The 27617-nt window shown below is 47.7% G+C and overlaps 10 protein-coding genes across 10 annotated transcripts; 6 read left to right on the top strand and 4 right to left on the bottom strand.

The window, feature by feature from the left end:
- Positions 1–54: 54 nt before the first annotated feature.
- Positions 55–4732, top strand: BDV38DRAFT_290249 (5'-methylthioadenosine/S-adenosylhomocysteine nucleosidase family protein; the record flags this gene model as incomplete). The annotated part of the gene is made up of 11 exons (XM_032061442.1): positions 55–1102; positions 1149–1336; positions 1373–1548; positions 1579–1615; positions 1652–1811; positions 1848–1861; positions 1892–2069; positions 2106–2750; positions 3516–3547; positions 4025–4293; positions 4393–4732. The coding sequence occupies exons 1-11, from the start codon at positions 148–150 to the stop codon at positions 4730–4732; spliced, it is 2994 nt and encodes a 997-aa protein (XP_031916613.1). The 5' UTR covers positions 55–147.
- A 242-nt stretch (positions 4733–4974) lies between these two features.
- On the bottom strand, positions 4975–6098 carry BDV38DRAFT_280050 (putative phosphatidylserine decarboxylase; the record flags this gene model as incomplete). Its single annotated transcript, XM_032059205.1, has 3 exons — positions 4975–5182; positions 5235–5793; positions 5858–6098. 3 exons carry the CDS (start codon positions 6096–6098, stop codon positions 4975–4977), a joined length of 1008 nt encoding a protein of 335 aa, XP_031916614.1.
- Positions 6099–6342: 244 nt separating this feature from the next.
- Positions 6343–6932, bottom strand: BDV38DRAFT_239874 (DUF2945 domain-containing protein; the record flags this gene model as incomplete). The annotated part of the gene is made up of 3 exons (XM_032053820.1): positions 6721–6932; positions 6589–6651; positions 6343–6538 (listed from the first exon to the last, which is right to left on the bottom strand). Coding segments are annotated over exons 1-3 (230 nt in total), but the record flags the coding sequence as incomplete, so codon positions are not given.
- A 582-nt stretch (positions 6933–7514) lies between these two features.
- BDV38DRAFT_269102 (aromatic alcohol reductase) lies at positions 7515–8724 on the bottom strand (the record flags this gene model as incomplete). Its single annotated transcript, XM_032056906.1, has 4 exons — positions 7515–7781; positions 7871–8203; positions 8294–8578; positions 8632–8724. 4 exons carry the CDS (start codon positions 8722–8724, stop codon positions 7515–7517), a joined length of 978 nt encoding a protein of 325 aa, XP_031916616.1.
- A 921-nt stretch (positions 8725–9645) lies between these two features.
- Positions 9646–10844, top strand: BDV38DRAFT_280052 (nucleoside-diphosphate-sugar epimerase; the record flags this gene model as incomplete). Its single annotated transcript, XM_032059206.1, has 4 exons — positions 9646–9662; positions 9708–9913; positions 9975–10289; positions 10348–10844. 4 exons carry the CDS (start codon positions 9646–9648, stop codon positions 10842–10844), a joined length of 1035 nt encoding a protein of 344 aa, XP_031916617.1.
- Positions 10845–11588: 744 nt separating this feature from the next.
- Positions 11589–14433, top strand: BDV38DRAFT_239876 (ferric reductase family protein). The gene is made up of 7 exons (XM_032053821.1): positions 11589–12135; positions 12191–12231; positions 12287–12607; positions 12657–12886; positions 12941–12993; positions 13044–13165; positions 13218–14433. The coding sequence occupies exons 1-7, from the start codon at positions 11689–11691 to the stop codon at positions 14326–14328; spliced, it is 2325 nt and encodes a 774-aa protein (XP_031916618.1). The 5' UTR covers positions 11589–11688; the 3' UTR covers positions 14329–14433.
- Positions 14434–17923: 3490 nt separating this feature from the next.
- BDV38DRAFT_280054 (uncharacterized protein) lies at positions 17924–18499 on the top strand (the record flags this gene model as incomplete). The annotated part of the gene is made up of 3 exons (XM_032059207.1): positions 17924–18257; positions 18312–18391; positions 18443–18499. The coding sequence occupies 3 exons, from the start codon at positions 17924–17926 to the stop codon at positions 18497–18499; spliced, it is 471 nt and encodes a 156-aa protein (XP_031916619.1).
- A 519-nt stretch (positions 18500–19018) lies between these two features.
- On the top strand, positions 19019–21744 carry BDV38DRAFT_290254 (transcription factor domain-containing protein; the record flags this gene model as incomplete). Its single annotated transcript, XM_032061443.1, has 6 exons — positions 19019–19151; positions 19229–19307; positions 19404–19509; positions 19595–20538; positions 20587–20864; positions 21377–21744. The coding sequence occupies 6 exons, from the start codon at positions 19019–19021 to the stop codon at positions 21742–21744; spliced, it is 1908 nt and encodes a 635-aa protein (XP_031916620.1).
- A 364-nt stretch (positions 21745–22108) lies between these two features.
- Positions 22109–23684, bottom strand: BDV38DRAFT_290256 (major facilitator superfamily domain-containing protein; the record flags this gene model as incomplete). The annotated part of the gene is made up of 3 exons (XM_032061444.1): positions 23237–23684; positions 22180–23172; positions 22109–22144 (listed from the first exon to the last, which is right to left on the bottom strand). The coding sequence occupies exons 1-3, from the start codon at positions 23546–23548 to the stop codon at positions 22109–22111; spliced, it is 1341 nt and encodes a 446-aa protein (XP_031916621.1). The 5' UTR covers positions 23549–23684.
- A 1027-nt stretch (positions 23685–24711) lies between these two features.
- Positions 24712–27281, top strand: rglB (polysaccharide lyase family 4 protein; the record flags this gene model as incomplete). Its single annotated transcript, XM_032061445.1, has 3 exons — positions 24712–25837; positions 25891–25997; positions 26061–27281. The coding sequence occupies exons 1-3, from the start codon at positions 25174–25176 to the stop codon at positions 27279–27281; spliced, it is 1992 nt and encodes a 663-aa protein (XP_031916622.1). The 5' UTR covers positions 24712–25173.
- Positions 27282–27617: the final 336 nt, after the last annotated feature.

Raw genomic sequence — 27617 nt, forward strand, 5'->3', positions numbered from 1 at the left:
AATCTTCGTCATTTCGGTTTGAAGCATAAGCAAACTTATCCGTGCAAGACTATTGGTCAGCCTTGCAGACCCCAACGCTACCCCTCCCTTCGACCTCGTCACTCTGAGATTTTAATCAACTATGTGTTCTATCTATGACGTGCGAGAATGGACTACACACACAATGACTATACCGTAGCATGGGTCTGTGCCTTGCCATTGGAGATGACGGCGGCAAAGACAATGCTAGACAAGATCCACCCTTCCCTACCACAGCCAGAAACCGACCATAATACATATATCCTCGGAAATATTGCCAGCCATAATGTGGTAATGGCGTGTCTACCATCAGGTGTTTATGGAACCACCTCTGCGGCAACCGTGCTGGCTTATATGCTATCAACATTTCGTTCCCTGCGATTTGGGTTGATGGTGGGAGTTGGAGGCGGGGTTCCCAGTGAGACCGCGGATATTCGCCTTGGGGATGTGGTTGTCAGTATACCAACTCCAGCCTCGGGAGGCGTGATCCAATATGACTATGGAAAGACACTTCGTGATGGACGCTTACATCGAACTGGGTCACTCAATAAGCCTCCACGATGTCTCTTGACTGCCGTATCTCATATACGCAGCGACTTTATGATGAGAGACTCAATAACTAAAAAGAATATAATAGAGGTACTTGGGAAGCAGCAAAAAGCCAATAAGCAATTCTCGAAACCAGATTATGACTGTCTATTTGACCCGAGCTATGACCATGTAGACACTGGCAAAACTGCTGATTGTTTATTATGTGATCAGTCCCAGCAGGTACTTCGTACAGAGCGACATGCTGATGAACCAGCTATTCATTATGGGCTGATTGCAAGCGGGAATCAGGTTATCAAGGATGCTAGGACACGGGATTCCATTGCTCATGGGTTAAATATACTCTGTTTTGAAATGGAGGCAGCCGGATTAATGGATCAGTTACCATGTCTGATCGTTCGCGGAGTCTGCGATTATTGTGACTCACATAAGAATAAGGAATGGCAAGGATATGCAGCTCTTACTGCTGCTGTATACACAGCCACTCTACTGGCTGTTGTTCCTAGCGTCAACGATAAGGCTCGACAAGAAGAGAGTATGGGATTCCTGAGAGTCTTAGAGATTTCACTAACCACGCCTAGAGACTGAATTCACTGCTGAAGAGACAGCATGCTTGCAGAACCTGTTTATTACGGACCCAGCAGATGACAGAAGTGCACTCCGACGGAGAAAAGGGGATCGTGCTCCTGGGACCTGCAACTGGATATTAGAAACTGATGAACTGAAGAACTGGCTCAGACCTCATGAAGGTTCCGACGAAGGGTCACATGTACTTTGGCTATACGGTAACCCAGGAACAGGAAAGTCAACAATGGCCATCACGCTCACAGAAGAGCTCCCCAAGAAGGCGTACTTTGCTGGCAGAAACGTCTTCCTTACGTATTTCTTCTGTGACTCGAGCTCAGAAGTTCACCGTACAGCACTATCCATATTACGGGGACTCCTCTATCAATTGATTAGGGAACATCCCAAATTAATAAAGTATCTAATTCCGAAATACAGCAGCCAGAGAGAAAAGGTCTTCAGATCATTTGATGCATTGTGGAGTGTATTTATGAGGATGAGTAAAGATCCTGATATTAAGGGGGTATACTGCATCATTGATGCCTTAGATGAATGTGATTATGCGTCACAGCGCATGATACTTGATCAGATCGATCAAACCTTCACAGCTCGTCATTTAAAAGATGACACCTTATCAAAGATACATCTGTTGATTACCAGCCGACCGTTTCCTGAAATTCGTCAGCATCTATCATCCTTCAAAAACAAAGATCTAGCCTCCTACCGAGAAGTTTCAAGGGACTTGGAAAAGATGATTCAGGAAAAGATTGATGACTTGCGGGAAAAGAAATCCTATTCTAAAGCAGTGGCTGCTGAGGTATCCCGCATCCTTAAGGACAAAGCCGAAGGAACTTTCCTGTGGGTAGGCATCGCCTGTGACGAAATAGCGCAGGTGCAATCTAGGAATGCTTTAAAGATCCTGTACAGTCTTCCCCGAGGTCTACATTCTCTATATCAGAAGCTTCTCGACACAGCGATTGAGTCCGATGATGAGAATGACCAGAAAATAATCATCGATATGCTGAGTATTGTTACTATCTCACGAAGACGAATGACATTGACAGAATTATGTGAAGCATGCCAGATTTGTCCCAATGCTGATGAGGAGAGCCGCCTGCAATTCACACGAGAATACATTGATCTGTGTCGTCTGATGGTCGTCATTTCTGGAGAACATGTTCAACTCCTTCACAAATCTGTTAGGGATTTTCTTGTGAGACATACCAGGAAGATTGACGACTTACGGGCAAATGCTACACTGGCGTATCGGTGCATCAATAGTGTCTTACATGGCTGTCAGTCAGGAGTGGGTGAAATAAGTTCGGATACTAAGCAAGGGTTTCTAAACTATTCGATTCTATACTGGACAGAACATGCCGGTATCTCCGGGGCTCAGTTTACAGTTGCTCCCGAACATGAGAAGTTCTTTTTGGTACAATCAGACTCGTGGGAAAAGTGGCTGCAGCACTACAACTCTCTGCAGGGAGCTTTTCAGCCTAAATTAGATGCCAGCTACTCGACCCTACATGTTGCAGCCAGATGGGGTATTGTGAATTTAGCGGCGTACGTATTGACGAAAATGAAGGGGTTCGAAATTGACGACACTGCATGCAAGGCCAGTAATGGAGTGACACCGATGGAGGAAGCAATAAGAGAAGGCCATATGAGCGTGATATCGTTATTATGGGCGAAGGGGTTGGCTGAAAAGCCGGTAACAGCCCGAGCTTTGACAGCTGCCTTGATAAACTCAAAAAACAAACAGGAAGTGTTGGCCTTCCTCCTCGACCGCGGAGTCGGGGTGCAAATTACAGAAGATGTCATCAAAACCCTAGGAAGAGATTGGCGCAGTGGGGCTGAAATAATGCAGCATCTACTCAGCATCAATCCCATCCAGGTCACAGAATCTGCGGTAGTATTGATCTGTGAATTATTTGGCTCGGGTACTGTGAAGGCTTTGCTGGAGCATGATGACATCCAAATAACACCCAATGCTTTCAAAGCTGCAATGCGTAATAGGCGCGATAGGACGGAGGTAGTGAAACTTCTTTCAACCCGGCGAGGTGGCCGAATTCTTATAGACGAAAGCATCTTGGCAATGGTCTGTGGAAATCACGACTTTTGGGTCTTGAAAACATTGTTAAACCAACGAGAACACCTTCCTATCACGGAATGTATGTTTAAAGCAGCCGCCGCAAACAGGCAAAGTGGCGCGAGTCCAGAGGCGATGAAACTCCTTCTGGATCGACAAGACAACAGATCTGTTGCGATCACAGAAAATGTCCTCGAAGTCGCTGCAGCCAACGGGAGATTCGGAGCTCAGTTGTTAGAGACCTTGCTATGTCGTCCGAATATGTCAGTCATGATAACTGAGAAGGTTTTGAAAGCAGCAGCAGCAAATGAGGAAAGTGGGAAACAAGTGATGGAATTATTGCTGGACCACGGAGACGAAATACGGATCAGCGGTGACGTCCTAAAATTGGTAGCGGCAAACTGGGGAAACGGGAAAGAAATAATGAGACTAATATTAGATCGACGACAGCACCAGCTCCCGCTCCCGGAAGATGTCTTCAAAGTGGCAGCACGCAACCCATTCCATGGCAAGGAGTTGACTAGATTACTGCTAGAGTTCCAAAAGAACCAAACCAAAGTCATGAAAAGTGACGAAACTGCGGTCGAAGTCGCAGCAGGAAATTGGAAGTACGGAGAGCAACTGATGCAACACCTGCTTAATCGAGGTGATCGAGTTCTGGTTACTCAAAAAGTGGTGAATTCAGCATCGGCCAACTGGGGAAGTGGGAGAGATGTGATGAGACTCCTTTTAAGCCGACAAGAAACCCAGGTGCGCATCACACAGGAGGCAGTGCTATCAATCTATGCCAAATTTGACTCAAAGATTGTTGCACTCTTATTACGTCGACTGGGGGAGCAAGTCCAGCTCACAGAAGACGTGCTGAAGGCTGCAGCCAGTAACTCCGGCAACGGGAGACAAGTCATGGAGCTCCTATTAAGTCAAAAAGGTGATCTGCTCATTATTTCAAGAGACCTAGTTGAGATCGCGGCTCTCAATTTCTGGAACGGAAAGGACGTGATAGAGCTTCTTTTGGTTCAACGAGAACACCAGCTACGCATCACACAGGAGGCAACAGCATTAATTCATACCCGGTTTGGCTCACGTACCATAGCACTCCTATCACGTCCATTTCAGAAGCAAATCCAGACGACAGCAGATGTGCTGACTGATGCATTCGGCAACCGGGAAAGTGGGAAACGAGTGGCCGAGCTTCTGATAAGTGATGCAAGTGCTCACATCCTAAATCCCAAAGCTTTGCTTGAGGATGTGGCACGCGATCAACGAAATGAAGACTTTCCCAAAATACAGCTGAAGCAAGATAAGCCCGACGTCCAAGCTGGGGAACGCCTCAAAGCAGTGCAAGAAGGTGAGATAAACAAATCAAATGTGGTAGGACCCCTATATGGTGAGCGCCATGGTACCCAGGGTATGGGCCCTTCAATACAGCTATTCCCTACCCTTGTGCACGGAGCATCGTTATGGATTTTCTTTTTGACCGCAGCTTCTGTTATATTCTTCTACATAGCGTAATCGGTTTTCAAATACAGCTCACCAAAAAAAAAAAAAAAAGTCCAATCTTCATTCCATACTCATACGCCGATGGCTTTGGATCGGGAAATAAAATGGAATGCATATAGTAAGCTCCCTACCATTATACGACTAAATACAAATCACATTACGAACGGACCAAGATGAACCTGTGTTTTTAAACATCGGAAGTCAGGAGGAAGGCACAAACACCAGTCCGTCGATAACCCCCTACATCTACTTCACTACAGGTCAGATTTTGTGGAACGACCCATGCTCATCCCAACCTCGACATCAACCATAATCCTCTGGTGGCTGAGCTTCTCCAAGTCCTCGTCCAGCTGAATGCGGCCTTTTTCAAACGCCACAATGATACTCGATCCTCCAAACTGGAAGAGCCCGATCTCATCTCCCTTCTTCACGTGGTGTCCTTCCCTAATGTGTTCATGGATACTATCTCAACGATTAGCAAACGACGTTATTCACAGAACTCTAAAATACGTACTCAACGGTGCCGACGTCTGTTGCGCCAATGGCCACAAACAGAACATCTCCAAATTCCTTACTTTCAATACAGACACAGCACCGCGCATTCTCCGTCAAGATATTAACCGAACTCTGCAAAGCCACCGGATCGACCTGATAATAGTCGCCCGAGATCGCCTTGAACCACTTTACCGTTCCTTCAACGGGAGAGTGGTACCGGTGATAGTCCTGCGGACTAAGGCGAAAGCTAGCGACCGCTCCATCCTCCCACCGTTTTGCACGATCCGCGTCTCGGATTAGATTGGCGATGGTGAACTCGTTCCCCTTGATCCATAGTCGGCGCGTTGCTTCCACAGTCGGATACACTACAACCCGCGAGTCAGACACTATAACTGCTTTCGTAGGGTCGGCAGCCTCGTAAATCGGTCGTGCTCCGGGTGCGTGTTTCCGGATGAAGAAGTCCTCAAACGTCGCGTAAGCCTCTGGATTTGAAGGTTCGAACTGGGACATGTTGATCTTGTAGAACTCGATGAAGCTTTTGATTTCGGAATGTGACTGTGGTTTTCCTTCCATTATTCCTACTTTCAATCAGTGACCGATGCACTCCTATGACAATATAAGCAGGCGTGCTGTGCGACGTACCTGCTCTTAGACTCCTCTCGTGGGTCCATAGCCGGAGAAGATGTGTACGATCTATCCATTCCGTGAGCGGGTTAAATAATAGAAGGATCTTGAGTTTCTTCAACAATGGCTGTTGTTCCCGTGTAAATTCGCCCGTCTTGCGGTTGAACGTTAGCCACCCTACATGGCGCTCTTGTAGCTGCCGGATGAATGCGACAGCGATATTGACCAGTTGCTGAAGATAGTTGAGAATGCCTGGCATGGCGCTATACACGTCTCTCTTTTACGATCGTATATAACAAGTAGTGAAACGATTCAAAGTGTTGGTTTACCTTGAAGAGGTAGATATTGAATTGAAAGTGTTAAGTTCAAAGGATCCCTATGGTAAGGATGACGTCACAGCATGAACCCTTATAAAAGGTCAACAACTTCCACGTCATCTTGCACTACATTTGGCAGAGTCACTATTGAATGCAGAGGTTTAACCCTTCCGATGATTAAAGAACAGACAATCATGCAAATCCGATATATTCATATTATTAGAAGACTTTGAAAAGTGGTAATGAGAAGCTAGAAAACAGCTCCCGTTGCCAGTTGGGGGAAACGCCATGCTTGTCCACAATATTCCTATTCATGTTCCATCTTCTCTAGGGTTCCTGGGTTGTGAGCGACTTTCTTGCCGCGCTGATCATGAAATACGACCTGAATAGTTGATATTAGCCAAATCCTCTACATAGTCAGTACAGTCTCACCTTCGGTGGGTTCTTCACACCCTCTTCTTCAGCTTCCTGCTCATCCATGACAATTCTTTCGACCTATACCACCGTCAACACCAGTCCATGTCCTATAATTCACTCTTATGAGGCAGGTTTTTCCTAAAATACCTCCCCTTGGTGTGAACCACCACGAATTCGGGTAAAGACATAGTCACCCTCATGGATAGTATCGCCATGCTTGTCTTTAACGTCGCCTTTCACCATTTTGTCATATGTATGTAGTTGAACTATCGAGTCGTAGATTTCAATGCTCGTGGGACAGCTTTCATGAGATCTACGTATTGACTGAAGCAATGCGTATGATATATCAGTATGCGTTTGTAGCCTTCCGTCAGGTTAACGTCATTTAAATCCGGGAAGATCCCGAAAGCGAACATCTTTCGGTACCTTACAAATTTTATTTCACCTACTTCAGAGAGAATATGCCAGTTACTGTTATATTTTGCACTTAGGATCTCACAGTACCCTTAGTGAAGGTACACTGGGTTGCTCATCAATTTGCCTTCGAAACTTTCCTGGCATCAACAACCTGAATATCACGATCGTTTTCACCGACTTACACTGGGCCACAGGGCCATAACTGCCTAACCGTCTGATATGCCCCTTACAATCGTTTCAAGTTCCTCCAGTCCCCTCCCTAAGATAATCCCCAACAGGAGCGACACCACAGAGGTCTCTTTAGATATTCCGTCCTGGCTTTAGCTATAGGTCAAGTCGGTGGGTCGCTGGACGAGAATGTGCTCATAGGTAAATCCCAACGAGGTGGGCAGCTCATACAATCACAACGGGAAGTAACGTAAGAACGACTTGGCTTTCTCTTATGTAGACTATACGTCTTCGCTTGAGCTAATCATCCGCTGCGCTTGGTACAATTATAATGACATGTTTTGAGGGATCTGAAACTACCCTTGATACACTCCCTTTACCTTTCCTTCGAGTGCCTCCTTGACATAATCCTCAAACGTGATATACTCAAAATCCGGATACAGCTCCTTTCCATTCAGATAGCCCAGAAATTGGGCATACTCGGGTGTATTGTCCCCTCGGATACCCCAAGAGTACAGCAGCTGAGCGTTTGTCCATTCGCCTAGAGAACGCATATCTTTTGGGTTTTGTTTGTACGCTTCCCGAGCGTTCTTGACCTGAGCAAGAGCCTCCGCATCTGAGATCTATATTCCGGATCAGAGGTGGTTAGCTTTAGTAGTCCACTGCATGAAGCCATCACGAGCTGAGGATTGCTTAATGACAGGAAACTAACGTATTTGCGAGGTAGCCTTTCTCCACTCAGTCGCTCGACGACTTCATAGACCTTGTTCTGCGTATACACCTCATTGTATACGTGCACCCGCTTGTTCAACGTGCGAGGGTCGGCAATAATCCTTGCAACATACCGCCCGACATCGCGAAGGTCTGACAGGGCAGTGCGAACGTTGCCGTCCAGCGCAATAGGCATATCTCCATGCGCAGAAGAGACAATATGGTCGAAGCGGCCTGAAGGGAGCCGAGGAACCATAATTTGGTGCCACCATCCTGCGTCGATGTATGTGTACGGAAGACAGATCTTCTGGATGTAGTTCAGAATCTCCTCTTTCTATAGAAAATGTCAACATGTGGATCTGTCTATAGGAGCCTTAGAAGCGTCACTGCAGGTCAATGTACAAAGGGAGCGGAATAATTTTACCTTGTCACGGAAGGATACAACACCTCTTGGAGGGATCACAATCATCAACGCAGACTGGACGAACCGCTTGACCCCAGCCGCCTTGGCAGCATCGGCAAGAGGATACTCGTCATCGAGGCTGTTGAAAAAGATTGCGGAGATGACCACATCGATACCCGTAAGAGTTGCAACGAGCTTTTCGGAAGGCCCACGCAGGTCTGCGGGAACTATCTTCACACCGCGTGACTGTAACTGAGCGTTCACTGGTTTGTTCAATGATTGGGGCCGAGTCAAGGCCGTCACTTCCTGTTATCGGTCAGACGTATGCATAACGCCTACGGTATGACTTTTGGACATACAAACTTGGGATCTGTTGATTCCAACAGGGCATTCACAATGGATCGGCCTGACTCGCCGCTGGCTCCTACGACTGCAACTTTGATGGTGGTCATGGTGACAGAGGTATAGCGATATTTGCAGATATTATTCTTCAATGAGACAAGTGGAATTTAGTCCGATACCCATGATACTAAGAGTCTCTCAACTCTTTTATATTCAAGACTTGCTTCTAGATTTCTAAGCTCAAGACTTTCTTCTTCAATGCTTAGTTATTCGTTCAGCATTGCTGACAAAGGGTCCACGGAATTCATGGTGGAATATGGGTGGGCCAACCTTAGCTTACCCATGGGTCATTTACATTAGCAACGTTTCTAATCCACGGTTAGCTTATCCACCCTACAAATATGAGCAGGACGATTAACATTGAAGCTCAGTAGGATAATGATGCCATCAAAGGTCGTGTGCAAAAACTGTACGATCGACAACGCTCACCCAGATTATCCCATGCGAAGCATTAATGAAGGATCAGCGGCGTCCTCTAGTAGCGCTTCTACCTATTACAGACGAACGTTCGGTTCTACAGTCAAATTAGAGGAGAAAGAAATCAATTTCGCAAATAAATTATGAGTTCCTCCGCCATTGTATTATCTTAAGTTTATGATGTCATGCTTTCCACTCTCAACAAGACACTTTCCTCTTTCAAGGTCTGATAATAATATAAGTTGGTTCTAGCAGATTCGTTCCTGTCTGTACCATTAGGCACATTTGGGCGATGTGGGTTCTGATCGTCGTCGTCGTTAAGGCGGAATGCATATTCCGCTTTGTAGCCACTCATGTACAAATGAGATGTTGTATAGATTGACCCATCGAAAACCCCACCAAGCGCCAAGCCAAGGCAATTAGAAATCAACTTTGTTGATATACAATCAACTAGAAATGTAAGCAGGAGTCGTTGGACCGTCTGCTATCCTTATCTCGAGTAAGGTTGATTCTGTTACCAACGCCAAAGAGATATTGGATTTATCTTTTTCGCTATGAAGACGGTTTTCATGTAATTACTATCACCCTCATCATAATACTGACTAACGGCTTCTAGCACAGGTGCCACTGGCTACATTGGCGGGGATGTTCTATCTCAGCTAGCAGTCAAGCAGCCAGACCTCACATATAGGGTGTTTGTCCGTGGTCCAGAAAAAGGCGAGCAAATAAAAGCTCAGTACCCATCGGTAGAAATTATATACGGCTCCCTTGACGACATAAGCATCCTCGAGTCCGAAAGTGCCAATGCAGATATAATCATCCGTGGGTTGGAAGCACTCACAGCACCCTGGCAAGGATTGGTGTATGCTGATAGCTATGATAGACACAGCCGACGCGGCGGATCATGTCGGAGCTGCCGAGGCAATCTTGTCTGGCATTGTCAAGGGACACACAGCTGAACGTCCCGCCTACTGGTTACATACCAGCGGCGCTGGAATATTCAGCTATATCGACACTGATAATGCAACCTACGGTATTCGCCGTGATACGATCTACAATGACCTAGACGGTATAAAGGACATCATTGCCATCCCTGATCACGCTTTCCATCGTAATGTGGACAAGATCGTGCTCGAAGCGGGCGAGAAGTATTCTAGCATTTTGAAAGCAGCTATTATATCACCGACAACTGTCTATGGTAACTGGCCTCGTGATTTCATCAAAGCAGCATGACTTACACCCTACTTAACCAACAGGACAAGGCCGCGGACCCTGTTCCCAGCGGAGCAGACAAGTCTATGAAATGGCGAAATGGACGCTCCAGCGAAAGAAAGCACCCATCATCGGAAACGGAGAGTCATGTGGCTGTGATATCCACATACTCGACCTAACCAGTCTGTATGAATTACTCTTTGACGCCGCATTGTCCGGACGCGATGGTCTCTGGGGTGGAGAGGCCTATTATCTCGCGGAGACCGAAGAGCACTGTTGGGGTGATCTGGCTAAACGCATTGCACGTATCGCGGCGGATAAAGGTTACATTCCTGCGGCTGAGTCAGAGTCGTTGGATCATAGTACTGCCACGGCGTGGGCAGGATTTGAAGCGGCAAGCTGGGGGTTGAATGTTCGCTGTCGTGCATATCGGGCACGGAAGCTCTTGGGGTGGACACCAAGGCAGCCAAGGCTGGAGGAAGAGCTACCAAGTATTGTGGATCGAGAATGGCGCAACTTGCAGGTTACAGAAGGTGTCTAACGTATTTGATTAGGAGACCAGGAAGCTGTCGCGTTCTACTATCATAGCCACGCCAATTGCTCTTAGGATTGGTCGTATAGTACAGAAATGCCCATATATTGATTTTATCTGCTTTTAAGGACATGATGTTATTGAGCATAATTGATGCAATGCTTAAGGCGGACCACAATAGAGCAGTATTTGCCTATCATCTTAGATAGATATCTAGATTTACGGAAGACTGAGCATGCTATATATCCAACCACCTACGTTACGCATCGCGGGTCTCCTCGGCGGAAAGTAGCGATTTCTGATGACTATAGTTTTTCTACACTATTGGTAGATCACAATATCAATAAAATACTTTTGATCTTTAGAGGTCTTTTTTATACCAAACATCTCGCAATGAAAAACGGATACCTGGGGCAACCTCTGTTGTGGCCTGATGTGTCAGGTGTCTGCGGTCTCTCCACTTTACGTTCCAGACCAATCGGCACACAACGCTGCTATCAGATGGGAGATCAGATTAGATAAAGCGGTCAGGGCCACTCGATCCGATGATGAGAGAGAACTCCCATCAGATAATGCCGATACTCATCTCAATCAATCTAGAGTTCGTTAATGCGAGACTTAGAACCAGCTCATTCAGATTATCAAGGGTATCTAGACACGTCCAAGTCTCTCCTTGTTCTCCAATTCCCCTGTCTCCGATTCAAACTGACAATCATGCATTTTCTCCAGTGGGTCCAAACAACCCTTCGTATGGCTTGGCCACGCTAGGAGGATCAGTCATATGCCCCGCTACTTTTAACTTCTCTTCCTCCGATCCTCCTTCTCTTGCGCCTTTCCTACATCTAACGTAGCCATGTTACTCCAGGCCTGGCTGTTGTTGGTGCTATACGCGTCGTTCACCTACAGCAAGGTGATTCCTGTGAGCCCTGTCAACGAACGCTGTGTGACGGCAGTGTACACAGCGTGTGGGTATTTTCCATTTGCCACACCCCCCGAAGTCGCGCGAGGATTCTGGGGATCGCGGTGTCAAAATCCATGGACGGTTACCTCCATTTACGCTGCTGCTGATGTATACTGCGATTCATCTGAGCGAACGGCAGGTTTCGCCCAGCTCCAATCCTCTTGTCTACAGTTTGGCCATGTTGATTTAATACCACGAGACGCACTGGCCGCCAATTTGACCAAGGATGCTATCAATCGAATGAGAATAGTTGACTATGAGGAAATTCCTCGGTCGGAGCCAGTTAACTACCCGGTTCTTCTCTCGGCATCGTTTTATCAGCGTACATTCCGAACAATCGTAGGTTCCTCGGCAACAACATCCCAGACCTCGAACTAACACCGCAGCCTGGCAGGATACTTGGGAATTTGAAGTCTGGACCCATTCTGCCTATGGGTAAGAAATCATCCCCTCCACTAGATTCTCTCACGAGGCTAACTAATGCCAACAGCCTTGCCGGATATATCTTCTGGGCAGTCATTCTCTCAGTTGGAGTCCTCCACCGATTAGTTCAACATATACTACTGTCGAAGCGTATTCGCGCAAATGCCACTCGAACCCCACTCTCGCGTGTTCTATGTACACCCTTTGCCACTATATACCACTGGCTACAAACCTATATCATTACTGCCAGTCCAGTACCATCAGGCGGTCGATATCTACTTTGGTGGACATTTCCCACTCGTGTCGAAGCAATAATTGTTGTTCTTTTTTGGATACTCAGCTCGGTCCTGTCCTCTGTGAGCTACCGTCTCTTTCCCGACAATATATAGTGCGTTGACCAGAATATTTCGCGCGATGTGATACTAACTCCTGAGAAGTTGGCCCCGAATCTCTGCCCAGCTTTTGCGCTACATCGCCGATCGCACCGGCATTCTTTCATTCGCCAATATTCCTCTCATCTGGCTTTTCGCAGGTCGTAATAATGTCTTCATCTGGGCGACAGGCTGGAGCTTCGCCACTTTCAACCTGTTTCACCGCCATATTGCCTGGATCGCAACCATCCAGGCGGTGGTTCACACGTTGCTCTATTTGGTTTTAATTATTCAGAGTGAGCATATTCATCACGGTGTCTCGCTTCATTCATTGACAACATGATGTATAGACGGTAATGCGTGGAAGAAGTTTCACAAGCCGTACCTTATCTGGGGAACAATGGTATGTGCCTCGCTGTAAAGACTCGGATCACAAAACTAATGTTAACACAGGGCATGGTTGTAATGATTTTACTGTCACCCTTCGCCATTGAATGGTTCCGCCGAAGGACATACGAAACGTTCCTCATTTTACACATTCTTTTCTCGGTCGCAACGTTGGTCGGTTGCTTCTAGTATGTTACTCTACTCCCACCCATGGCTCTTTCTGACAAATGTTTGTGGCAGCCATACTATCATCTTTGAAGACCATGAGTATTGGATATGGTTATGGCCTGCTGTCGGCCTCTGGGCAGCGGACAGACTGCTACGCGTAATCCGACTAGTCTACTATAACCTCCATGTTCGCACCAATGTTGGAAAAAGCATCCAATACACGCGCAGCTCAGCCACCTATGACGAGGCCTCCGATGTCATTCGACTAGAAGTTATCCCCGGTTCCAGTCGACTCCAGCCCACGCCCGGGCAATACTATTATCTGTACCAGCCATTCCGGCTTACAGGTTGGGAAAACCATCCGTTTACTCTAGGGTCATGGTCGTACGAGACAGGGCTTCCTACGTCCGAAACACAACTGTCTTCACTTGCGAAGGACGACAACACCGTAGATGTGACGAAGGTCCCCCTACTCTCCGATAGCTCGTCCGGCTCACGAACTCCCCCAGAAGATGTACCTTCAGTCAATGAGCCCCAGAGGTTGCGACTAGTCTTCTGGATCAGACCCTTTGACGGCTGGACGCGCCATCTCCGCCAACAATGCGTACAATCTCACGGTCGGACTTTGGATACAACGATCCTTTTAGAAGGCCCCTATGGCGAGCAGTTCCCCCTATGGAAGTACGAATCAATCCTATTGATCGCAGGCGGAACAGGAATCGCCGCAGCGGTACCGTATATCCAAGACCATCTCGCCAGGTGTAGCAGCACAGATGAAGCGGAGAATCCGACGCGCGTCCAAAATATTCACCTGGTCTGGACGAGTCGCCAGGAGGCGTTCATACGAGAAGTTGCCGCTCGAGAGCTGAGTTCAGCCCTTGCTCAAGATGATTTCCGGGCGTCGTTTTACGTGACCTCAGCCACTGCGGTGGAGGACTCGGACGAATGCTCAACACTACGCGAAGAGCTCTCGGGGAAGGCTATCGAGGTTGGTCATGGGCGACCCGATCTGCAGGCCCTTGTTCTGAACCACGCTCATGAAGCGCAGCTCAGTGATTGCTCGGCTGCTGTGTTGATGTGCGGTCCACCTGCAATGGCTGATGAAGTTAGAACTGCGGTGTACCGAACCATGCGACAAGGTTATCAAGGGGTCCGGTACATTGAGGAGTCTTTCAGCTGGTGACGTATTATCTGTTTTAAAACGCACTTCGGGTCGATGTGGCATATGTCATACATATTTCATTGTTCATTTTGTTCTTTTACTGGCGTTGTGGTTGAGATATTGCAGTCTAGATATCAATACACGATAGAATTGTAGCGCACGTCGATTTCCAGTCGTCGAGAGAAAATTCTCAACACGAGAATAATTAAAAAATTAAAATAAAAATAACCCAATGTACATCACTACTCCGTATGTCTTCGGTCATCTGGATTTCAACGCAGGAACCATCGCTCCATTTGCCGATATGCAAGGGGTACTCGACTAGATCCCTCACTTCCCACAACCTTTTTCTCCACAACGCCAGATCTGGTAATTCATAAAAGACTCCGTGTTAGCCCACAGCGCGAGGTTAAATTTATCCCGTATTGCCCAAGCCTATAATATCGCTGCACGACAGAACGTTGGGTCAAGCGAACCCCCTGGATATGACACAGCACATGTACGATCCTGAAAGGTATTTCCCTCACCCAAAACAACCCAAGTGATCAATAGCCCCCATTTCAGTTGAGCCGTAACCAATGTTACAGGAAGTTAGGCGGGGGGCTCAGACTACCGACCGTATCTGTAAACTTTCGGCGGGATCACCGTGTGGAGATTCTAGGCCCACAATGCAGAGACTATCCTGATTTTATGGCGCTTTGGCTCTTGGGGGCTAGGTCTGAGGGTTGCTGCTTGGGGATTGAAGTTTTTGATATACCTTCTGGTGGTTTAGGGCTGTGGCTGGGTCACCTGATGTTTATTTTTGGATAATAGTAATCCTCATTAGTCTATACGCATCAGCCAATCCTGGACTAGGATATATGTTCGTGGAAGAGTAGAAGTGAGACCCTTATTACCAAGGACTAATCAACTGTGCCCTTATGTTGCTCGTTTCTACATGGTAAAAGCTGGAATAGGGTGCAGTCATGTTAATGTATCTTCACTAGGTTTACAAAGCTATGTATTGTATAGGGGCTACATCTACTATTGTAAGACATGTTATATGTCACTTTGAGTACCAGGTGTTTGAACGTTCTATTACCATTTGAGCTCCTACCCCTTATGTCCAAAGCAGCTCAGGCCACCACAAGAATTCCAAATAGCAGTGTCTTCAATTTCGTTAGTATACGGATCTAGTATCACAAGCGGTGTCAAGGTGTGCATTGTCCTCAGAGACCTGGGGTGGAGACTGCAGCTCTTCCGGCTAATCGGATGATGGCAGGTCATGCCTTCACTGTTACACTATACGGGGTGAGCTCTACTGGTCAGATAAACAGAGCATATTCACTTATTTCTACAACGTGTATAGATTATGCTAGATAAGATGTAGCTGGGATTTTAAGCCGTTGTTATAACGCCCTAGTAGGAAGGTGATTTGCAGATCGTATTTCGGTGTGACTTCCAGCCAGAGCATATAAAAAAATCGAAGATGGAAACAAAGTGATCATTTATACTAAGCCGTATTATATTGGAATGAATGGAGCCATGGTATGTTCATAGTAAAATCTCTATATCATAGATAAACATGAGTGATTCATTGGGTGAGCACTTGACGTGCGTTTGGCGATCGTATACATGGTGCTCATAGTAATATATATTTAGGTAGAGGTGACTGTCCATCAGCCTATCATCCTATCGAGACGTACTCCGTGTAAGTTTACAATAGCTAGTATTAGCAGGGAGGTGGATGTACAGTGTGAAGAAGTAACTGTGTCTAAATGAGGCTTTGATATATAGACGAATGAAATTAAGCTCATCCGAATATGCCAAAGATATGAAGATGTCGCACTATAGGAACAGTAGAACAATCGAAGATATATATATTTCTAGTCTGTTGAATTGTATTTCCATGGTGTACTAGAGTATATATTTTCTTTAATCAAATACACCTTTCGAACACGCCTTCAGCTTTTTACACATCGGAGCACCACAAATCCACCACGAATATGACTTTTACACAAGTAGAAGGCCACCTCCATTCAACGAATCTACAAAAAAATACAAAAAACATACAACAGGAGGGATTCGCTGGTGGTCACCCACCCAACTACTAACCTCCCGGCGTGTGGCTTAAGTACGGCTGAGCGGACGGGAAGCCCTGTTCTCCACACCCTGTGGTCGTATGTGCTTGATTATTACATGAGCAGATATATATGCTATTGTCAAAATAAGAAGAAGCCTAGATCCAAGCCTACCAGGAATACTCAAAGGAACGGAGCAATACCCTTCTAACGTTGAGCCAAGTGTGTTGGATATCTACTAATTGGACCTCATCAACATCAACTCTCCATGTTCGCACCTCCAACTACCACCAAGCTTCGCTGTAATCTATTTTTCTCTGAAACAAGGAATAACTGTACAGAGAAGTGCACTTTAGACGACCGTAAATAACTTAAAAAACCTACACAGGACATTGACTAGGGTTGATAATCCCAAACTCACACCCGTATGAGAATCTACAATGCCCTCACCCTTAAAGCAGGCGTCGTACTCGAGAATAGCTGCTCAATTGGGCATAGTAACTACCGATCAGTGTGGCACTGAGACATCAAGGCAAGCCTGATTGCTATGGGTCTGCCAGATCGAAGATGGTCCCCGAAACGACATGTCCTCAAGCAAGGCAGTAGTCTAGATCTAGCCGGATCAGGATTTAGCATATACTTAGGTCCTGTAACATTGGCTATTGCTATGATGGAGAGGCAGAAGTTCATGGCTGGAACTACTGCATAGAGTTGGGCAATTAAAATGAAGACGTTCTCCCTAGCAAACCCTATTGACACCATAACAAAACACAATAATAGTCCAAGAAGTACCTAAACTACAGAGTAGATGTTGATTGAAACCATGTTAAGGCCTAGAAATATAGTTTTCCCGCTGATTTGGGGTGGTCAGCGTAGAGTTTCTAGTCGACGACGAAGCTTTCAATAGCTCCCGTACCAGTCTGTCATTTTATTGGTACAAGAGGGTATCCCTAGATAGATTTTGTGTACTTTGCGTCAAATGAAGGCGTTTATCTCTTGGCATGTTCGTGTCTGGGGAAAGTCAACAGCGGTAAAAGTCCAGAACTGATATATCACATTTCACTCCTGAGCGACGGCCTCTCGGGTAATGCTAGGTTTGCAAGCCCCCCCACTGAGTTCCTGCGATGTATTAAGGGCCCATCCGGATATTGGCTTCCTGCATATGCAGAGCTAAAATTATTTGAGTGGAGGCTGAGGCTATGGAACATCATCCAGCCCCTGATTCGGTTCTAAACACCAATCAATGCGAGTATTGTTGATCGTCCACTCAGCCTCCAGCCAGACCCCTGATGGTTATGCAAGGGCTTACGAGCGATGGAAATGAGATGGAGTCAACCCACACCAACTATGGGATATCCATGACTGTAGGTCCTGAAAACAGAAGAAAGCGGATGCCTCGCTCTCGTTCTAAAAAGTTATAAAAGGGACCTTAGATCCCTCCCCAGATTGTTCTTCATCACGAGCACAATTAGCTACTCAGACAAAACATCACTCCTCAACTCTTCTCTACAACCGCTTGCTTCAAAGCTTCCAACCGATCCAATCCAACCATCAAAATGAAGTTCTTCGCTGTCGCTGCTTTCTTCGCCGCCGCCGTCATGGCCTCTCCGACCGCTCCTATCCCCGGTGCTGCCGCCGGTAACGGTAACGAGCCAAAGATCACTCAGACTCAGACGAAGACCAACACCAACATCAATCAGACCCAGCAGAACAGCTGGAATACCGTATGCAGCGCTCAGAAGGGCTACCACCCCGTCTGCTGCGACAAGGTGGACGCCTCCAAGACTTCGACCGCCAATCTCGGTCTTCTGAGTGGTCTCCTCGGTAATGGTCTCGGTGACATTCTCGGTCTCGACAACCTTGTTGGAGGCAGTCCTGAGGCTTGCAGTGGTAAGTTTTTATCATCCCATTTCACATATCAGCGATCGTTAACCACGGGTTCAGGTCTTGTTTCCGCCCTCAACAAGCAATGCCAGACCAACATTGGTTGCTGCCAGCAGAACGCCGACAGCAGCAACACCCAGGTAAGCGTCACAGTGTATATATTTCATGGTCAAAATACTAATGTGGAGTAGAACGGGCTGCTCAACCTCAACCTCCAGGCTCCTTGCCTTCTCAGCAACGGCCTGTAGTTGACTCGCCATATGGTTACGAAATCCTGCGTATCATTGGACATAATGCAGCTTTCTTGGTCCTCGCCGCTGCATCAAGATCGCTAGCGTTTTCGCGATTTGTGCACAAATGATTTGAGATATATGGTTCACTTCGCTTATTCTGTACACTCTAGCAAGTTTATCCTCGTGGCTGCTTATGCATACTAGAGTCGCCCGCCTGTTAATAATTAGAATTGAACAATACTGTCATTATCATGAATTAGTAATTTCGTGCGATGTACTTTCTCGTCTTGATTGTTTGCGGAAAAACCCTCAGCCTATTGCATTCTGTAGTGCTTAATCGATAGAGTAACCTACCCAAGTATGAAGAATGTCACCAATTTAATTAGTTGCCTCAGGCCGCTCTCGGAACCACACCCGAGCCTCCCGGTCGCCAAGCGTGTCCGCTTTTCGGGTCCGCTTCCATTGCGCACTTACACTTCCGGAAATCCACGAGCGGTGGCTTCGGCTTGTTCAATTGTTCAATAACCTAGCATTATGGATAATTCGACCTCTGGAAAAGCCCCGAGCGCTGCAAAAGATGCCGGCCGTCCGATTAAGCGGCGCAAAGTAGCTGTGGCTTGCGATGAATGCCGTGTTCGGAAGATCCGGTGCGACGGCGCACAACCCGGTGTGTTCTATCATACCATGAATGCTTTGGATCGCTCCGGGATTGACACCGGACTTCTGACCTTGTTTTTCCGGTAGTGTGTGGACCCTGTACGAGAAAAGCAGATCCGAGTGTACAATGTATATACACTGGAAAGCAAAAGCTTGCTGTACAAAGGTAAGTCAAGACCATACTTGTAGGCGACCCTCATCATGTCGGCAGTCGTCCTTTGGGTGATGGGTCATTGAAAGGCTAACATGTTCTGAGATGAAGCTACATTGCTACCTTGGAGAGTCGCCTCAAGCTTCTATCAAATCCGCGGCATACTCCGGCAAAGGCACCAACAAGTGTGGAACATGAGAGCTCAGGCCATGTTCAAGTAAGCCACCGTCCACATAAATCTCCTACAAAAAGGGTCCCAACTGGGTAAATATCCATTTGTAGTGGTCTGACTAGTTTAATAGGAGTCTACCTTGTCATATAGCCCGGTGTCTTCGTTTGACGCTCCTGTACCAACTCAGTTCACCCCATCATCATCAGTCTCGGAGAATCGTCATCGGTTAGCAAGTTGTATCCCCACAAATACCAATGCAGTCGGCGGCTCCCCGTCAGCGAGTGTTTGTCGAAGCCCTTCTGGAAGAACTGCTGGTTACATATCCGGGCAGGCCCAGACGCGTCAACGAGCGGACGGTGTGAATGCAATGATGGGTGCGGTCGAAGAAGAACGCCCGACGCAGGGCTTCTTTGGCAGCTCTAGTGCTGCTAGCTTCATGCATCAGATTAAGATGGCCGTCGACAGAAGAGTCACCTCACCCCACCGGCGAACATCAGACACCATTCTAGGAGTGTCCCATGCTCCAGGTCTCATGAGTACGAGATCGGAGAAACCTTCTAGCATTCAGAGCTATGTCCTGCCACCGAGAAAGACGGCAGATAGTCTGATGGGAGTTTATTGGTCTTTCGTCTTTCCCCTCTACCCGCTTGTTGATGGTATCCGGTTGCGGGCTGAATATGAGAAGGTCTGGACGGGCGAACCGCTCGAAAGCGACGAATCTATGCTCATGTGTACATTCAACGTCATATTTGCTTTGGCCTGCCAGCTGGCTGACTTCATCCTCCCTGAGGAGCGAGAGGCATCTGCAGACGCATTCTTTTCACGCGCGAAGGATCTTCTCCAGTTCAACCTGTGGGATACAGGGTCCGCTGCCCTAATTCAATGTCTACTTTTAATGGCACAGTACCTACAAAGCACTGATTCGGCCCACCAATGTTGGATAGTTACGGGTCTGGCCATACGGAATGCCCAAAGCTTAGGTTTGCATCTTCCGCAGACTATTGCCCGACTCCCGAGCCCACAGGAGCAGCAGCTGGCTCGCAAAATATGGCACGGATGTGTGCTCATGGATAGGTATAGTGTGCCGCATTCGTTAGATCTATTATGCCTAACATCAAGTAGAGTCATCTCCATGACATTCGGACGACCCGCAATGATATCGAAAGCATCCTGTGAATCGGTACCCTTGCCGGCCACAGTGGATGAGGAGTATATTCCGACAGCTTCAGGGATCGAAGCTACACAGCCAGCTGATCAGCCATCCGTGATGGCATTCTATGCCAAATCGCTCGAGTTGTATGAAATCATGAACGATATCTTATTGAGCCTATACAAAACTGTTCCAGAAGAGAGTCCAGAGGACATGTATGACTTGTATTTCAACAAAGAAACTAACCAGGGCGAGCGAACGATCTTTGAACTTGATCGAGCTCTATCCAAATGGAGTCAAAGTCTTCCGCCACATTTACGACGAAATTTACCGGCGGGCTCTACGGATGTGGTCTTTTACCACCAGAGTGTCGTTCTTAGAGCGAGGTATGGCTGCCCCACGTCACTTTCTGCAATTCTAAGCCATATGGTGCCGTGAGAACAGGTGGCTCACTTTCCCATTTTATAGATTCCTACATGTCCGTATGCTTCTGTTCCGTCCAATATTGTCCAGGTACTGTGCAGCTCGCGACATCACGGTCCCGGATTCTCTCGTCTCACTCAGTGATTCATTCCCCCAACGAATCGCCTGGCAGTGCTCAGCTATATGCGTCAAGATAGCTCAAGAAGTAATCCAACTGATTTACGAAAACATCCCTGCGGACGGGTCTTCAGGCCCTCTTCCAGCTTGGTGGTACAATATTCTCTGTGAGTTGGAATAAAGACAGGTGTTTGACGCTCGGCGTAGACTAATAAAGGATAGATGTATACACGGCTGCCACAGTCTTAATAGCAGGCTACCTTTGTCCCGCAGTCCTGGACGAAGTGACCGAGGCTGGAATTACGAGGTCTTGGAACTGTGCTCTGGAAATTCTTCGGAAGTACCAGAGTTACAGCACATCTGCACGGCGATGTGTAGCGGCTCTAGAAATCCTCTATGAGAGGGTAGTGTCCGAACGGCCCCCATCTCATGAAACCTCCGCCAGTCATCCGCAACAAACTACCGCGTCCAATGCAGTCGATGACATGTCCCTTGGAGAGGGCATGAATGCTATCTTTGTGGAAGGCTTTGATTGGCTGGATTTCCAAGACATGTCATGGTTAAACAGCGTGCCTAGTAACTTACACTAGAAAAAGTGGCTAAGATCCTCTATGCTATGTCAAGCCGGCCAGTGAATTGTACCAGGAAGCGCTTCACATTACTCATCTTCTCTACAATGGAAACAGGCTTGTTTCTGTATTACGCATCCTGATCCATCTGTGGCATTCCATCTCCCCGTCTGGGACCTTGCTAATGCGAGTCATTGCTGGTCCGTGCAACGCGTTTACATTACAGTTCGCTGATACTCCTCCATCATTGATCTCTACGATTAGCGCCAACATGCATCGCTACGATAGGGCCAAAAGCACACACGCCAATGATTGCGCACATGACCCCGGCAGCGCCACCCAGGTTCAGCGTTTTAAACATGGGAGGGAAATAGAACGGACCGATCTAGGATTCGATATCAGCTCCAAGGGTGATAGATAGCTAAGGACTTGAGTATGTCTTACAAATCCATAGACGTGGCGGACGAAGTTAACAAACACACCGATATCGGTCGATTGATCCTTGTAGCAATCCACCGCGAATGAGATGAGAATGGTGGTCAGGATCTGATTACCAAAACTCGCAATCGCCGTACCTACACAGGGAGTGACGTTCCACGATGTGGCATGATCCAGTTGAAATCCCCATGTCAAGAGTCCCGCAATGACTGTTGCGAACCCAATGTACGAAAGCCATAAGCGATCAGCCGGTCGGAAGTGGCCTCTTCTTTTACTCAGAGCTTCCATGAACCAATCTGACATAGGCCCGCTCACTTGTTCCCCGATTAGACTTCCGATAATCACTGCAATATACTGCAGCCCGATCTGTTGAGCGTCGAAGTGAAACTTTTGGCCGAAGGCGATGGGCATCTCAACGATGATGGCCGTATTGGCATAGCAGAAGACAACACACTGAGCAATCGTAGGAATCAGGATTCGCGGATACCGGGACAAGAAGATCGACTCTATGAACTCGTGAGGCTTCAGAGGGCGTGGATCGATTCGGCGAGGGATAAATTGGCTTGTGGAGCCACCCTTACTACCACCAGCATCCTCGGGGACATATATCGTTTCCTCACCCAGCAGTAGGTAAGCGAGAAACTGCACGAAGTTGATTATAACGTATATCCAGTAAATCCACTCAAACCCCATATGCTTTGCAACGAAACCCATGATAAACGGCCCCGCCGGAGTCCCAAGCGTGGTCATCAATGTCCACCAACCCAGCTTTTGTGCTCTTTCTTCAGGCTCACAGAGCTCAGTGATGATACCGCTTCCAATCCCAATTGGGGGTGAGATGAGTATAGCAGTGAGCACTCGTGTTGCCATCTGTGCTCCATATGTTGTGCACCTAGCTCCACCAACATTGCAGACCAGACTACCTAGCACGGAGACAAGCGACACGTGGTATCGACCGTAGATGCAGGTAATCGGTTTCCAAAGGAATGGCGTGAGCCCCAATACCAGGATCTATCGTGGCATACATCAGCGTCTCGGTCTCACATTGTCGTGTGCATGTGGTGGGAGTAGGAACACGGACTTGTATCGATGTTAGGTAGCTCGCCTCTGGCACTGTCACGCCATACTCTTCAGCCATAGCCTCAAATGCTGGGATAATGCCCGCGGCCATGAAGGTCGCCACCATTGAATGGAAAGCGACCAGAAAGATTTGAACATTTTTCTTCCAAACGGGCCAATTGCATGGGTGTCCGGGATCGCTGGACATGTTTTCAGCCCGCTGGATAGGAACCGTTGGAGATACGCCCTCGAGAGGGATGGATGCTTCCGAACTAGTTTTCTCCTCTTTTCCCACCATTGCATCAGAGATTGAAGTAATGTGCGACATTTCCTAAGGTGGTCAGTCCGATATTGTTCGAAGCACGGAGAAAAATGCGGACTGAAGTTATTATATTAGGTCGCAGTGGAATGGCAACCACTGCCGAGGCATGACCAAGATAGGGTTTCGCGACGACCAGTTCACAGATACCAACGATGTCAGGAACCTGCTCCTCGCAGGAAAGGCAGATCTATGTACCAGCACAACGTATTGTGGCCTTGCTTCGTTGTCAAGAACTATTGACCGCTTGCAGCGAGCTGCAGGCTTGGCAAGTTTAAGCAAGAGTTATTGGTTCTATTGGCGCCCAAATGTTGGTCTTGATGTTCCTTCTGATCGAGATCATACAGAACTGCGGTGTGGCATGTGGGAGAGTAGTATTAAATAGGACTCCTGGGTCACAAGTGACATCGGATTTTCGTGATTGAAGCAACAATTTGCGCTTTCATGTTCCCGATGAAACGAAAGAACTGTCCACGACTCGTAGGAGTTTGGAAGACAGGACATGCCTTTCATGCGATCCGGTATCTAAGAAAAGGGTCTAGACTTTCATCCCTGCTTGAAGTGACCCAGAGCTAGTTTTTATCCCATTAGTTCGTTCCACTATAGACCCACAGACAAGCTGGATATTGCGAACGAGACAGAGAATCTTACCGACAAGGCTTCGAAGAGCCATTTCAACGATTCTATTGTTCCTTGATACATCGCGATTGAAAGGTGGATCTGCTCCTGAATGTGTTCCACCACCACCTATCGACAAGGCAGTTTCTCAATACTAAGTCTGCCTTCCAGTCACAACTCCGACCGATGTCTACGTCGTGACACACTTTTGGCCATCATTAGCGAAAGCATGAGCTTGGCATCTGCGGATTCCTTCGCTATACCAAGACTTGATAGTTGAGGCTAATAGATTCGGCATCACATTCTTCCATATAACTGGATCACGACAAGCCATTTGTGGCTGATTGTATAGGTTGGCCATGGTTTCTGAAGAGAGCTGACCATATTAGAGGTTGACAATTTTTCTCCTGGGTTCGACAGTTATGAGTCAATAGGACCGACTTACGATGAGACTTGGGGTAGTGATGTCGATATGCTTTTGCTAATTATGCGAAAGCGTCCGCCGCGCTAAGGTCGGTCTTCTATCAATTTGGAGAGAGATGTCCGACCGAATTAAATCATACTGCAGCGCTTTGGTTTGCGCCAGACTATGATTGCGGAGATTAACGCTCCATGTAGCTCACCGTTTTCTGAAATTGTCTAGTCAAGCTTCATAGCTTCGGGTCAATGTTATCCGAAGGAGTTTTTCCATCAATGATGTGTGGAAACTAGTGCGCCTTCTACTCCCCGCATTTGTGCCCCAGACTGCTTACGCGTGGTCTCCGGGGCTCCGCAATCGAGACGGTCTCGCGAGGTCCACATGGCCGTGAGTTTGGTCAAGCTTCGTGCCCCTGGTCGGGGTGGCACCATGCCTTCTTCATACAAACTAGCTCATCTCGGGATAATAACCGCCGGTGATGGACCTGGTGAAGTTTTGCGCTAGCTATAAATGCCGGAAATGCCCCTTCCTGGATAGAGGAACCGTTGTCTGGTGTCATCTGTTCGGCTGACAGCTACAAGACGTTGACCATCACAATATGCGTCTTCGCGCTTCCCTTGGTGTGGCCTCTGCCTGCGTCTCCGTTGCCTCTGCAGCACTGAAGGTCACGGAGGACAACAGTACAATCACCCTAACTAATGACCGATTAACATCCACTTTCGCCAAAGATAAAGGTCGCGTCTCAGAGCTCTTCCTCGATGGCCAGGACCTCCTTGGACCCGTATCAGGTAGTACCGGTGTCGGTCCCTACCTTGATTGCTACTGTACACCCTCCGGCTTCTACACTGCTGGTAGCACGGACCCCCGTATGGAGGTCGTCCAAGGGATCGATTCGACTGGGACGAAATATGCTGGTGTAATCTTAAACGACACGTACACGCCGACAGGACAGCAGTTCCAGCAATATTGGTTCCTCCGAGATGGCGAAACGGGTCTGCATATGTTTAGTCGTTTGGCGTATTATAACGAGACGACACCATTTTTGCGCAACTTGCAAGAATTCCGAACTCTCTTCCGCCCAAATACTGAGCTATGGACACACTTGACATCCAGCGAGGCTCAGACAGCTCCCCTCCCCAGCCAGGAAGCAATCGACAAAGAGGTTGTCGTGCAGGATGCGACGTGGCGCTTCAACAATACCCCGGATGATGCATACTACACCCAATTCTCTGAGTATTTCACCAAATATACTTTCTCTAACTGTATGGATCTCTTTGGGACGTACTAATAGGCTGCATCGGCTAATTTGTACTAGTGTGGCGAGATAACAGTGTTCACGGTTTATATGCCGATGGAACCAACTCGAACGGCACCACGTACGGAGCGTGGCTCGTCATGAACACCAAGGACACTTACTACGGTGTACGTTATCAAATCAGCGCAGTTTTCTTTTTTTTTTTTTTAATGCACCGCTGACCGGTATAGGGACCGTTGCACTCCGACCTGACAGTCGACGGAATCGTTTACAACTATCTCGTGTCGAACCACCACGGAGAAGGAACACCAAACATTACCAATGGCTTCGACCGCACCTTTGGCCCCCAATACTATCTCTTCAACGGTGGAAAGGGCTCTGCATCGTCTCTGGAAGATTTGCGATCGGAGGCTGAGACCCTAGCCAACCCAGGATGGAACGCTGACTTCTACGACTCTATCGCCAAGCATGTGATCGGGTATGCTCCCTCCAGCAAGCGCGGCAGTGTACAAGGACAGGTTAAGCTTCCCAAGGGTTCAAAGCGGCCCATCGCAATTCTGACAGTAGACGGCCAATACTTCCAAGACAACTCAGTGGAGGCTTCGTCGCATCAATACTGGGCCGAGATGGGCCAAGACGGAACCTTCCAATTAGACCACGTCAGAGAGGGCAAATACCGTTTGACTGTCTTTGCAGACGGTATCTTTGGCGACTTCGTGCATGATGGTGTCGAGGTGCAAGCCGGAAAGGTAACCAAGGTGCGGGAGACTTGGGAACAGGAGTCTGCAGGCGTTGAGGTCTGGCGACTAGGAACCCCCGACAAGTCCTCGGGCGAGTTCCTCCACGGAGACGCACCAGACCCAACACACCCCTTGCACCCTCCCCAGCACCTTATCTACTGGGGAGCGTATGACTGGCAGCAGGACTTCCCCAATGGTGTGAACTATACCATCGGCAGCAGCGACCCTGCCGTCGATTTCAATACCGTACACTGGTCGGTGTTCGGCCCGACCCCTGAAAACCCAGACGTTGAATATGATACCACACACGACTGGACGATCAATTTCTCCTTGGACAAAAAGCAGCTGCAAAAACGCAAGACAGCCACGCTGACTATCCAACTGGCCGGTGCGAAGACCGCGGCTGGCAACACGGACGTGTACAACGCGACTGAGCCCTACGCTAATCTTGCATTGGAGAGCTACATCAACGAGCAGAAGGAGCCGCTGACTCTGTTGGTAGGTTTCAACCAGTCCAGCAGCTGCATTGTCCGCTCTGCTGTTAGCTGCTACCAGGTGCGCTCGCGCATGGAATTCCCGGCCGACTGGCTGAACGTGGGGAACAATGTGCTCACCTTGCATCTGCCCCGTGATGCTACGGACTATGAGACGGCGATTCTCCCGGGAACAGTGTATGTCCAGTACGATGCACTGCGTCTGGAGCTTTCTTGATGTAGGTAGCATCAATACGAGTTGAAGGACGCTGTTGTACATATGTATGTCCTTCACAGGCTTTGGTTAGTGTTTAAGTTGCATAAAGAATTTAATCCAGTTATCAGGTAACCATTGGCGAGAGATATATCGTTATATTCAAGGGTTTTCTAGAATTCCGTACCAGTAGTCGGTCACCATAAATAGTGGGTAATTCAAATCGCTCAGAGTTCTGCATACATCATCCCAACACAACCCGTCCTCTGGGGTCCTTTTAAGTAATGAGTATTCTATGAGCTTAACCTTTGGTGGAGTAGGTAAGAGTTCCGCATCGAAACATATCAGACCACGCGAAGA

The sequence above is a fragment of the Aspergillus pseudotamarii genome, assembly GCF_009193445.1.
Source record: "Aspergillus pseudotamarii strain CBS 117625 unplaced genomic scaffold BDV38scaffold_11, whole genome shotgun sequence".
NCBI classification, from domain to species: Eukaryota; Fungi; Ascomycota; class Eurotiomycetes; order Eurotiales; family Aspergillaceae; genus Aspergillus; species Aspergillus pseudotamarii.